At 43.1% G+C, this 12,926-nt stretch overlaps 1 protein-coding gene across 5 annotated transcripts in view; it reads right to left on the reverse strand.

Annotated features, from left to right (window-relative positions):
* Positions 1 to 745: 745 nt before the first annotated feature.
* Positions 746 to 12,926, reverse strand: part of LOC121579078 (LARGE xylosyl- and glucuronyltransferase 2) — a 255,289-nt gene continuing 243,108 nt past the window's right edge. For all 5 annotated transcript variants that reach the window (XM_041893357.2, XM_041893359.2, XM_041893358.2 and 2 more), the window contains 12 exons: positions 10,900 to 11,192; positions 10,580 to 10,662; positions 10,125 to 10,248; positions 8,926 to 9,097; positions 8,457 to 8,674; positions 7,414 to 7,539; positions 7,047 to 7,202; positions 6,613 to 6,776; positions 6,048 to 6,326; positions 5,624 to 5,770; positions 3,602 to 3,797; positions 746 to 2,986 (listed from right to left, as the gene is read on the reverse strand). In XM_041893357.2, coding sequence (XP_041749291.1) covers positions 2,789 to 2,986; positions 3,602 to 3,797; positions 5,624 to 5,770; positions 6,048 to 6,326; positions 6,613 to 6,776; positions 7,047 to 7,202; positions 7,414 to 7,539; positions 8,457 to 8,674; positions 8,926 to 9,097; positions 10,125 to 10,248; positions 10,580 to 10,662; positions 10,900 to 11,192 — 2,156 coding nt within the window. In that variant the 3' untranslated portion in view covers positions 746 to 2,788. The remainder of the gene's footprint in view (positions 2,987 to 3,601; positions 3,798 to 5,623; positions 5,771 to 6,047; positions 6,327 to 6,612; positions 6,777 to 7,046; positions 7,203 to 7,413; positions 7,540 to 8,456; positions 8,675 to 8,925; positions 9,098 to 10,124; positions 10,249 to 10,579; positions 10,663 to 10,899; positions 11,193 to 12,926) is intronic.

Genomic DNA, 12,926 nt, shown 5'->3' on the forward strand with positions numbered 1-12,926 from the left:
TCTTGCATTATGTCTAGTCTTTATGATTTTTTTGTTTTAAAATTAACTTTATTACATTTTTAGTATACGTATATAATTTCTACTTTTTCCCACTAATCTTTGAATGATCCGTATGCAGCAATTTATGTCATACTTAGATGATGGTGATTTGTAGATTAGTTGTGCCTTCTGTGAGTGAATGCCCATTAATAGATCATCTCTGTGACCCGTTCTGCCTTTTGTAATATGAAAACATCTGACTTTTTATTGGTTATAAAGTGGAGTGACACACAACTGTTTTCGTAGATTATCATCATCATGTGTCAATTGTTTCTGAAGATATTGGAGATCGCAAAGTGGATATGAAGAAATGCTTGACTTTACACTTTTTATTCTCTGTTTTGTGAAAGAAAACTGCCTGCCTGGTGGCCGATTATTTCCTGAAGACAAGCAATACATCTATGAGAGACAATTCAATTTTCAGGCTGGTAATAAATGTCACAGAAGATAAACAGCTGACAGATAATTACAGTTAGTTTTCATTTCCCTCCTTGGTGGTGTGTGTGTGTATTTGCTTTCATGAAGTCAATTCCATTGCAGACCTTATGTCTTCATATAAAAACATTCATGAGGAGAATCCTTGATGTATTAAAACCAATTAACTCTGAGAATAAATAATGTGTATATAATTCCACACTTATAGTGGTGATACCATATCCTTCAATCTGTTCCACTTATGTTCTAATGGAGACAACCTCAGACAAACTGGTAGAAAAAGGGCAGATTTATTTAAAGCACTTTGTCCCCTACATAGAAAAATATGATTGATTTGAGTCTAAAATAATAAATAGAGTGCCTGACTATCCTCAGTACAATCAATATCCAGTTTCACAATACAGCAAAGGCACTAGCATTTACCGCAATCAGCACAGTCGACAGGGGTTGTGGGAGGCATTGAAGGTGGCAGGGGCAGTGGGGTCTGGATCCATCCCATTCAATGGCAGCTCTGTATGTACCTAACCCATAGTAGCGATGCAGGTTATCTGCCCATCCCACAGGTATTATATGTAACCATTCACTCATTACAAAGTCATTACAGTAGCAAATAGGCTTGAATACATGTGCCGTTTATTGTGACTGTTGGCGTATACCTATTATTTGGTATTTGGAGTGGTAGTTTCATTGGGGTTGAAAGGTTGATTTGTTACTGCCCGGTTGTCCCGTGGATTATGTGTAGTGTTCAAAACAGTATTAGTAGCATATAAAGATTTAGGAAGGGGTTGGGATTAGAGAAAGAAGGGATGGTTTGTGAGAACAGGAGTGGGTTTCAAGATGGTGTACGAAAAAAACAAGGAATGGGTAAATAGAAAAAGGAATGAAGTTTTAAAGAAAGGGGAAAGGTTCATCGTAAAAGGAGATATGTTTGTTTGGTGGACGGCAAGGTTTGTTACAGTAGATGACACATAACATACAGTGTATCACTCATCTAGACATGGCACTGTTAATGTTCCAATCGCTCATGGAAGTTCAGTAGTGATTTTTAACAATTCAAATACACTAGGCCATTTATCTGCAGCCATTGGGGGGGTCCCAATCAGTAGTGACTTGTATTTTTGGCTGAATTTAGGCCCATATTTGGCTTAAAGGGGATAAATATATGCAGGAGGAAAAACAACAATCTTACTATTAATACATATATTAATCTTTACTCCCTAATGATTAGAAAAAAGCATGTAGTGGAATTCTTTAGATGCAGGATGATAAATGCAGGTTATTAGTATGATGTAGAGGAAAGAGAAAATGATAGGACATTGAGTGGTAAGCATGTAGTATGACGAAGCATGGTGAGTTAGTGAGCAGCTTGTTTAGTCAGTGAGTGACACACACACACACACACACACACACACACACACACCCAACGTCCAGTTTGACCGTGATGCCTGGCTATTCCCCACGCACAATCCTTCAGAAGCTTTCAAACAAGGACATACTCTTTCCTTTCAGGGGGCCCAAAAATAGAGATAGGAAAAATAATGTAATTATTATGCAACATCATAATCAAAACATATATATGCCATATTTGTTTGTTATTAATTGATAATCATTTACATAGAGAGAAAAAACAGATATCATTAAATATCTTGTTAAATATAATGGAAAATGATAAGGCTTAAATATTTCTCCAGTTCGATTGGTCACTCCGAACGTGATTCCGATTCGTCCCCTTGAAGAGACCAGGGAAGATTCAACTTCGCTTTCTTTCAGTTCTGTATTTTCCAAATTTCCTGTCCTTGAGTGACAATTATCATGATTTGTTCTGACGATCAGGGCCTTTTCTGAGGAAAATACATTTCAAACCAATCGGATTGGTTTGAAATGTATTTTCCTCAGAAAACGCCCTGATCGTCAGAACAAATCATGATAATTGTCACTTACTCTCAGGCTTAAAGCAGTCAACCACTCATCCCTCTCAGAGGAACTTCTTCCCAGTGAGCCCAACATCTTGTGACAACTGTCATGTCTGTTCTGTTTGGTTCTTTGTTTTTATTCCAGTTTGGGTCATAATCCATTACAGCATAGTTGGGTGGGTCATCCCAGCCCAAACCACCCCAGAAAGTTTAGCTAACACATCTCCAGAATGTTCTACAAGACTTTAAAGCTCCATCTTGATATCCAAGCTTAGTAGTGATATTGGCTGATAGTTGCCAATATTCCCGAACCCCTTTAGCCTTGCCAGGGAGCAGCATGGGGGCCAGTGGGGCCGTTGGGGCCCTAGGTATGGAACCCAGTGGCCCTTGGGAGTCCTGGTTTAGATGTTCCTCTGAGCAGTAAGGTACTTGAGGGCAGCTGCGCCGTACTTCCGGGACAGGTCTTGGTGGAACTCTTCTTTCAGGGTCTGCAGGCAGTAGCGGTAGCTCGGGCTGGAGCGGAACTTGGAGATGTCGAAACTGGGTGCGTGTGGCATGTGGATCATGAACGCGTTGGGCAGAACCATCAGGTCGTACTCCTGGGGGGTGGGAATGGCGGGAAAAATTGTATTTTTTAAATTTGTTTATTGGACAAGGTCCATGTACAACAGGCACCAAATTTTAGCATTTTAGCTACGTAGCTAATACTCATCTGCAGTCCCGGCTGTGACTGAATCATTTAAGACACGGGAAACAAAGTCACGTTCTTCGCTCTGAGGTGCTGAACACTGAAAGGTCACAGCTTGACTTTGATTTATTGGCCGTTACAATAGCTATTATTCCTGACTTAGCGAAAGCATTAAACCTAATAACAGAGGTCTACTGCGAATCACATCTGATCTGATCATTAGCATAACCTTAACTGGATTCCAAAAATGAGTTGAGGTTTTGGTATAAACTGAAATCATAAGGAGTTATTATGTGCAGATTATTTGGGAGTAGAGTCTTTGAGGATAAAATGTGAACAATAACTTTTAACAGTCATTTTTCTTGTGTATCCAGACTTTAACTACATCTCTTTGTCTGCCCGTCTTGTCTGCTATGGTTGTTTGGTCTACCCAGTGTGTGTAAATGTATTGTGGTGTGATAATGTGTCCTGGAGGAAAATAAATATATTATATTCTAACACCCCACCACTATCCTCCATACTGTACCTGTGCATCCAGCTCCATGATATGGGAGACCTTGTTCCAGCCAAAGCCCACGAAGCGCTGGTCGTACTCAGGACAGTCCCGCCTCACCACCACGTAGGGCTCAAAGTCCGCCTCCCACTCCACCTTATAGGGCGTGGTGGCTGTCCGCCACTTGGCGTAGTTGGTAGGAGCATGGCCCTTGGTCCAGACGTGATACCTGGGGAAGGCAAGGAGAGAGAGACGTGTACAGGTGTGTTAATAATAGTTTTGAACTAGATTGCATGAAGTGCATTCGGAAAGTATTCAGACCCCTTTACTTTTTCCACATTTTGTTACGTTACAGCCTTATTCTAAAATTGATTAAATTGTCCCCCCCCCATCAATCTAAACACAATACCCCATAATGACAAAGCAAAAACAGGTTGAGAAATTTTAGCAAAATTATTAAAAATTAAAAACGGAAAAATCACATTTACATAAGTCTTCAGATCCTTCAATCAGTACTTTGTTGAAGCACCTTTGGCAGCGATTACAGCCTCGAGTCTTCTTGGGTATGACGCTACAAGCTTGGAACACCTGTATTTGGGGAGTTTCTCCATTCTACTCTGCAGATCCTCTCAAGCTCTGTCAGGTTGGATGGGGAGAGTCGCTGCACAGCTATTTTCAGGTCTCTCAAGAGATGTTCGATCGGGTTCATGTCCGGGCTCTGGCTGGGCCACTCAAGGACATTCAGAGACTTGTCCCGAAGCCACTCCTGCGTTGTCTTGGCTGTGTGCTTAGGGTCGTTGTCCTGTTGGAAGGTGAACCTTCGCCCCAGTCTGAGGTCCTGAGCACTCTGGAGCAGGTTTTCATCAAGGATCTCTCTGTACTCTAATCTGCTCATCTCTCCCTTCATCTTTCCCTCGATTCTGACTTGTCTCCCAGTCCCTGCCGCTGAAAAACATCCCCACAGAATTATGCTGCCACCACCATGCTTCACCGTAGGGATGGTGCAAGGTTTCCTCCAGATGTGACGCTTGGCATTCAGGCCAAAGAGTTTAATCTTGGTTTCATCAGACAAAATAATCTTGTTTCTCATGGTCTGAGAGTCCTTTAGGTGCCTTTTGGCAAACTCCAAGTGGGCTGGCATGTGCCTTTTACTGAGGAGTGGCTTCAGTCTGGCCACTCTACCATAAAGGCCTGATTGGTGGAGTGCTGAAGAGATGGTTGTCCTTCTGGAAGTTTCTCCCATCTCCACAGAGGAACTCTGGAGCTCTGTCAGAGTGACCATCGGGTTCTTGGTCACCTCCCTGACCAAGGCCCTTCTACCCCGATTGTTCAGTTTGGCCAGGCGGCCATCCCTAGGAAGAGTCTCGCTGGTTCCAAACTTCTTCCATTTAACAATGATGGAGGCCACTTCTTGGGGACCTTCGATGCTGCAGACATTTTTTGGCACCCTTCCCCAGATCTGTGCCTCGACACAATCATGTCTCGGAGCTCTATGGACAATTCCTTCGCCCTCATGGCTTGGTTTTTGCTCTGACATGCACTGTCAACTGTGGGACCTTATATAGACAGGTGTGTGCCTTTCCAAATCATGTCCAGTCAATTGAATTTACCACAGGTGAAACATCTCAAGGATGATCAATGGAAACAGGATGTAACTGAGCACAATTTCGAGTCTCATAGCAAAGGGTCTGAATACTTATGTAAATAAGGTTAATACATTTGCAAACATTTCTAAAAACCTGTTTTCGCTTTGTCATTATGGGGTATTGTGTGTAGATTGATGAGGAAAATTTTTTATTTAATCAATTTCAGAATAAGGCTGAAACGTAACAAAATGTGGAAAAAGTCAAGGGGTCTGAATACTTTCCGAATGCACTGTATACATATTATCAAATGACTTCAACGTATCAATATAATCAATGTACTAAATATACTACCAAAATCAGGCAGGATGCTCCAAGTTATCTCATCTGGGTCTATTTCAGAAGGGCCAATCAAACCCCTTGATCTACAAGCCAGATTGACCAATGGGGTGAGCTGTTAGTGCTGGTGTACCTGAAGGTGTAGAGGGTCCCCATGTCCAGCATGGACAGCAGCTCAGCTTTGGATTTGGGAAAGGAGAGGCGGTAGCGCAGCGTCTCAAAGGCCGGTACCACCAGAGCCTTCTTAGTGTGGGCCATGTCTAACTGGACCACTGCCTTTCTGTGGGGATAAGATAGAGAAACCATTCATTTACAACCAATACTGTACATCAGCTAGAGCCACAGCTGCCACTAGTTGGTTGGAATGCATTGCTGGCAACACCTTAGCTGTGGGTTCGACTCCCACGTGGGCCATATATGAACATCATATACATATGTTGTCTGTAAATTGCTTTGGATTAAAATGGCTGCTAAATGACTACATTTTAATACATTTCTTCAGCCAGTGTTCGGTCTATGTTTATGATGGAACATCTTCAGGAAGAACTACAACTCACCTGAGGTAATCATAGAGGCCGTACATGGGCAGGAAGTCCACGTCTGCCAGGAACACATAGGGTGTGTTGGCGTTCCTCAGTGCCACATTTCTCACCAGGTTGACGGGGTAGAACTGGCCCTCCTTGTAAACGATATGGTAGCCCACGTTCTTACGGTTCTTCAGCACCTCGGAGGCCTGGGCGTAACGCAGGAACTGTTGGGCCTCAGCGTCTGACATGTACAGGGCCAGGCTGATAGGGCCTTCCCAGTGCTTACATATGGCCTCCAGCATCTGTAACCTGAGAGAAATAGAAATGATATAAATCTGATGATTCAAATAGAGAAGTAGAGATAGAGAGATGTATAGTACATAATGATTATAAAAGCAGTGGTGGAAGTAGAGAAGAAAAGGTAGAGGAGGGGGAAGAGGAAGAGGAGGAAGTAGAGAAAGAAGCAAAATAAAATCATATTTGTGGAGAGGTGCACTCCTCATGAGCCATAACGTAATAATGAATTCATGCTCACATCTCCAACAACTAGTAAACCAAAGGCCAGTAGGGTCAGAGGTATAAGGTGAGTGTTTACCTGTCCATGGAGAGCTGTGCGACCAGCGTGATGTCCGTGTCGTCCCCGGTGGGCGTGTACTCGTACTGCAGAAAGTAAAGGTGAACGCGGTGCATTGTGATTCGCTCCCGCCGGAAGTCATAACACTGGTCGTCTTCATCCAGCTCCTCCAGAGCTTCTTGTAACTGGAGAGGGATGGACAGAGGGAGGTCAAAACCAATGTTTCGATTGTAAATATTCACTCTAATAGGCTAACATGGTTTCATGACACCATGCAGTCAGTGGGGATGCGACCATGCGGCACACCTGTACACTCTCTGTTGTATTCTGGCTGGATGTCCATGGATATCATAGTATGGTGAATACAGGGTATGGTGAATGTTAAAACCTCTTTGAGGTGTTAGGGAGTGGCTTGTTAAATGTTATGGTTAACATTATGGTAATGTTCTACTTACCCGTACACTCTCTGAGGTGGCCTGACTGGGGCAGCCAAACAGCTCTCGTCTCAGTAGGTTCCCATCGTACTCAAGGAAGGTTAAGTAGAGGTTCCGGAAGAACTCCACATGCTTGTTCTTCACACGAAGTTTCTTAGGAGAGTTCCAGTGGATCACCTGACACGGGACATAAACATGTTACCACGGTGACCTGTAGCCAGATGACTAGACACAGTACATTCTTAAGGAAAGAAGTGAGGGGTTTTGCTATGGTGTGTGTGTATGCGTGCGTGTGTGTGTGTGTGTGTGCTTGATCGTGTGTGTGTATGTGAGTGTGCTTGATCGTGTGTGTGTATGTGAGTGTGTGTATTTCACTGCATAGCCCTACCTTGAGGTCAGACACCTCTGTGTAGCACTGTTCGGAGCGTGTGTGGTCAGACAGCTGAACATTCCAGAAGCAGGGCAGCTGATGCACTAGGACTGGGTTCTGCTTAATGAACGCATTAAAGATGTCCTGCACACAAGATTACCCACTCACATTAAACACCTGTCTAATACACTCTTAGAAAAAAGGGTTCCAAAAGGGTTCTTTGGCTGTTCCCATTGGAGAACCCTTTTTAGTTCCAGGTAGAACCCTTTTTGGTTCCAGGTTAAACTCTTGTGGGTTCCATGTAGAACCCTCTATGTAAAGGGTTCTACATGGAACTCAAAAGGGTTCTACCTGGAACCAAAAGGGTTCTACCAAGAACCAAAAAGGGTTATTCAAAGGGTTATCCTATGGGGACAGCTGAAGAACCCCTTTAGGTTCTAGATATCACCTTTTTTTCTAAGAGTGTATTATACACACTCATTTTGACATTAAGATCATATAGAACTCTGGCACACAATAGTACACATTGACACATGCTCCAAATGTTCATTAGAGATGTCCTACATACTTACATTACCATCTGCCTCATACACAGTATGCTTTGAGGCATACGATTACCCTATATCAGGGATCCCCAACTGATGGCCCGTGGGCAAATTTTTTAAAATATATTTTTTAATCATTTTAATTGTAGGATATAAATGACTGTAAAAACACCAGGAAATCAGCTCCAATTGATTTTAATTCAAGAAATCTGTTCCCACGTATTCCCAAGCATAATAGAGAGACACGTGATCGTCTACAAATGTGAGCAATGATTATGTTTTAGTCAAACATTAGATCTGTTTGAGCTTGTTGCGGTCAATTTGCAGTCTGCAAATTATTTGTAATTATGTTCCGGCCCTCTGACCATCCGCTCAAGAAAAAAATCGTCCCTCGGCTGAATCTAGTTGATGATCCCTGCCCTATATTAACATCTGTTATGTATGTAATGATCTAAAGAGTATCTCATAATATTTGGAATAAAGACAATAGACTAGAATAGAATAGAATAGACAGACCTGGTCAGCCAGCGAGGTACTGAGCATGCTCATTAGCTCTCTCTCGGCAGTCAGCCTCCACATCTGCTCCCAGCCAATCCGTCGCAGCCTCTCCAGGTAGAGCAGGATAACCCCAGTGTTGAAGCCTCGTCCCAGGGCGGGCCAGGGTTTGTGGTTCTTCCACAGGTTCCCCAGGTACCAGTCACTCTGGTTCTCCACCAGACCTATCACCTGCTTGTCTGCAATCACAGCATCACCAATCATCATTCATCCGGATTTTAAAATGCTGATTATCATTAGTAATGAGGTGGAGTCTTCAGCACATAGACAGCTTTTGCACTACTAGTTTATCAAAAGGGATTTTTGTCCTCTAGGGATTTTTGTTTTATAACCAACATTTTACAATTCCCTCATTTGCTTTATCACCCAACCAATTTATTAATTATTCAACCAATCAACCAGAAATGTTTATCAAGGTCAAAGGTTGTACCAGTGAACTTCCTGAAGATGGCCCAGAGCTCAGCGATGTCGGTTGCGAAGGTGATGTCCGTATCCAGGACAATGACCTTTGTGAGGTCAGAGGGCAGCGCTTTGGTTAGGGTCAGCTTCATCAGACCGTAGATACCTGAGTAGTGCTTGTTAGGTATCCATGACACCTCCGACTGGAAGAGAGGAGAAGATGGAGGGATGGAGAGAGAAAGCAAGAGTGAGGTTGAACAACTTTAGACCTCACAGAACATTTTGATTTCAAAAGAAAAGGGAATATAAAGTTGCAAGGTATGAAAAATAATGTAGTTAGAAGCAATACCACTGTGTCTCTTTGTCAGGCATGTAAGGGTATTCTCCTTTCTTTAAATAGCTAACTTGCGCAGAAACCCATCCGTCTCCTAAGATCCCTTTAGTATAAAACACCCTTTAAACCAGAGGTGAACCAATTGGAACGTTACTACTGTTTACTCTATAGCATTAATCTCTAAAAAATATAATTGTTTTCATGCCCAGGATACCCAATGAATACTGAAACTTTTGGCATGCATCTGGGCAACCGTGTCTGATAATTAATCCCTCTTGATTCTGCAGAACGGGATCTGCATAAGTGAATAATTTGCAAATATAATCAGCTCAGAAGATGCAGTGTTTCCTTCTCCGTTTGAACTGAGCTAATAAAAACTGTCTGAGTACGTCGAGACATTTGAGAGCACAAAGAGCTTTTGTTCCTGCTAAGCTTGTGGAGGCTGAGAGAGAATGTGATGATGGGGACAGAGACGGAGCCAAGATATATTACAGGCCGAGGCAGGTTGGTATGTGAGCTGAGCAACAATATGTTACTGTATGAACCCTTTATCAATAGCAAAGAGACAAATCTACACGCACACACCCACCCACAGTACATGCACATACCACACACAAACGTCTGAGGTGACATGATGGTCTCCGTTCCTTGTGAAACCCGTGTCTACTGGATGTCTCTTTCACCTGCCCACTGATTGATTGGAAAGTGGTGGAATTCCCTTTAATGTCAATGGTTGCTCACAGAGTGCACACAAATCATTTCCTAAACACTGATTTAAAAGATAGAGCAGACACTCAGGCCCCTGAAGACCAGAGTTGCCTATCACTGAGCTAGAGCTCATCAAAAGAGGAGGACAGAATACTGTAAAGGGGAAAGATGGGGGGGGGGTCATTTACCTTGAGTTCGTCTGCGTCGTAGAAGCTAACTTGTACAGATGGAACCATCCAGGACTGGAACAGAGAACTCAGGATCTGATTGGCTACTGCATCTGTGATGAAGTGGAAATGGAGAGGGTTTCTCCTGAGAGAGAGAGAGAGAGAGAGAGAGAGAGAGAGAGAGAGAGAGAGAGAGAGAGAGAGAGAGAGAGAGAGAGAGAGAAATACATATGCCAAGAGCTACTCAAGTGCTTAATCTCTCTGATTAAGAAGGTCCTGCCATTTCCTAAAGTCACACAACTTCCCATGAGTCCAATAATGAATTAATTAATCATTATCTCAAGTGGCCTTTGAATTGACTTCAGCCTTGTTAGTTTAGGATTCATCAAGTAGACTAAACAACTATTGTTGCTATATTAGGTGTAGCTGTAGTTATAGCAGTAGGTGTAGTTGTATGTGTAGCTCTGTTGTGTTACCTGTGGAACAGGATGGACTTGACCAGGGTGACCACATCTCTGCTGGCGTTGTGACCGGCACACACGCACGCTACATGAATCAGCTGCGCAGAAGAGAGAGGGCAGAATTAGCCACAAGCGATGCCATCAACACTGTTGGGAATATCGACTCCCTATGTCTACGTTTTAGCACTATAGCCATATTATTTCACTATGACTATGTTATTTTATCCAAAACACAAACACCACTGACAATAGATTTGACATATCAACTTAACACTAATGACCAAACAGCGAAGCTAAACTAACACAGCTAAAATAAGTCTCTGATCCTGGCTCACCTCACACTTCAGTACGGTGGGCGAACGGGGACACTCGGTGTGATTGGCTCTCTCCTCTGCCGTGTTCTCCACGTCCTCGGGCCCAGTGTCAGCTGACGCCCCCCACGCCGCGTTGCCGTAGTTACCACCGTCGGCGGGCTGGCCTGCCGTGCCCTGCAATTGGCTGAGCTGCAGGCGGATCTGCCGGTTCTCCTCCTCCATCTCACGCACCCGCGACTCTAGAACCGCCCGGTCTAGAACCCGTGCCTCGGGGGTCTCCGACAGACAGGGGGACAGGAGGAGAGAACGCCCATCTGGAGAGGGGGAGAGGAGGAGGAGAGGAGGGGATAGAGGGGAGAGGAGGGAAGAGGGGAATTAGAATTAGATTAGGGTTTAATTAAATCTTTCATTTCTAGAGTTGTATAAGAAACACATGAGGGAAGAAAGTGTTCACTTCACTTTCTGCTTCTTTATTTATCTAATCTCTCTCTCTCTCTTTCTCATCAACCCCTCTCTGTCTGTTTGACAAACTGTCTGAGGAGCAGCTGGCTGACACAGATGAAGTGAGGCACTCTTGAAATGTTCACACTCTGTTCCTGGTCGCTCAAAGGAAAGTGGGTGAGAGAGAGATATACTGATATGTACTGATATGTAGACCCAATCCTGACACAGATACTGTACAAGGACAGCCTTGTCCTCTAGTGTGGACACAGTAATTCACTGCTTCCACCGGCTATTCCGTAGAGCTGAAATTAACAGACTGCACTATAAACACCCCATCAGTCATCTTAGGTACAGTATGTGTGAGAGAGGATTTGTCAGTGTGCGTATGCATGCATGTGTGTGTGTGTGTGTGTGTGTGTGAGTGCTTATGAATTCTGGCACGCATCATAAATTGGATTTAGGAGTGTATGACAGTATGTCCAGGGTCTATTGTTTTTGTTTACAACAGGATACTGACAATAATATGCCTAAGAACACTTAACCACATACATTCTCAGAAGAGCCTTGCTTGATTCTTAGAAGTCAGGAAAGTAACCATAGCAATTCTCGGACAAAGAAATCTCAGCCTACAAGATTGTTAGTACAAATGCCGTATATTAATTTGAGCCAGTTTCACACAGCAGGATTATAATCCTGCAGCAAGAGGAAATGTGAATTGTTAGGGACAGATCAACATTTCCAAACTTTTTTTTTGCTTTGGGAAGGGTTGTTTGGTTTTTTCTATCGGGCACAGGGGAGGGTAGTGTGTTTTTTCCCTGGTTTACATTCGCTCTTTTGTATGTTTTATTATATAATGTCTTCCATCCAAGCCAAATTTCCTCATCTGCTTGCATGCGCCTCCCCTATATCAAGGTGTTTTGGTACATCCCTTATGCACTACGCTTTTCAGCATTCTAACTTTTACTATACCACAGGTCAATATACCTTGAGTATATAAAACATTAAGAACACCTGCTCTTTCCATGACATAGACTGACCAGATGAATCCAGGTGAAATCTATGATCCTTTATTGATGTCACTTGTGAAATCCACTTCAATCAGTATAGATGAAGGGGAGGAGACAGATTAAAGAAGGATTTTTAAGCCTTGAGACGAGTATGTGTATGTGTGCCAATGTGTATGTGTGCCATTCAGAGGTTGAATGGGCAAGACAACAGATTTGAGTGCCTTTGAACGGGGGTGCAACTCAATATTAGGAAGGTATTCCTAATGTTTGGTATACTCAAATGTAGTCTACCAGTCTATCCTGCCCTCTATCCACCATTCATCGTGACAATAGTGGTAGGTGCACCATTTGTCTAGATCTGCAATAGGCTAACTGGCAATCATACCACACATAAAAGCATTCAAAGCTGCATACATTTTCAATATGAAGCCACAAGAACAAATAGGAATAGCTGAGGCCAGGTGCATCATTGTGCAGGAAATAACATTGAAGACATGAGACACGCAGCTCAAAAAGCTCCCCTATTGATTTTGTTTAGGGGCAATTCAAAATTCTACTCTAGGCTGCAGTGAAAATGTCATTTGAATAATGACGCAA

Source organism: Coregonus clupeaformis, chromosome 3 (assembly GCF_020615455.1).
Source record: "Coregonus clupeaformis isolate EN_2021a chromosome 3, ASM2061545v1, whole genome shotgun sequence".
NCBI classification, from domain to species: Eukaryota; Metazoa; Chordata; class Actinopteri; order Salmoniformes; family Salmonidae; genus Coregonus; species Coregonus clupeaformis.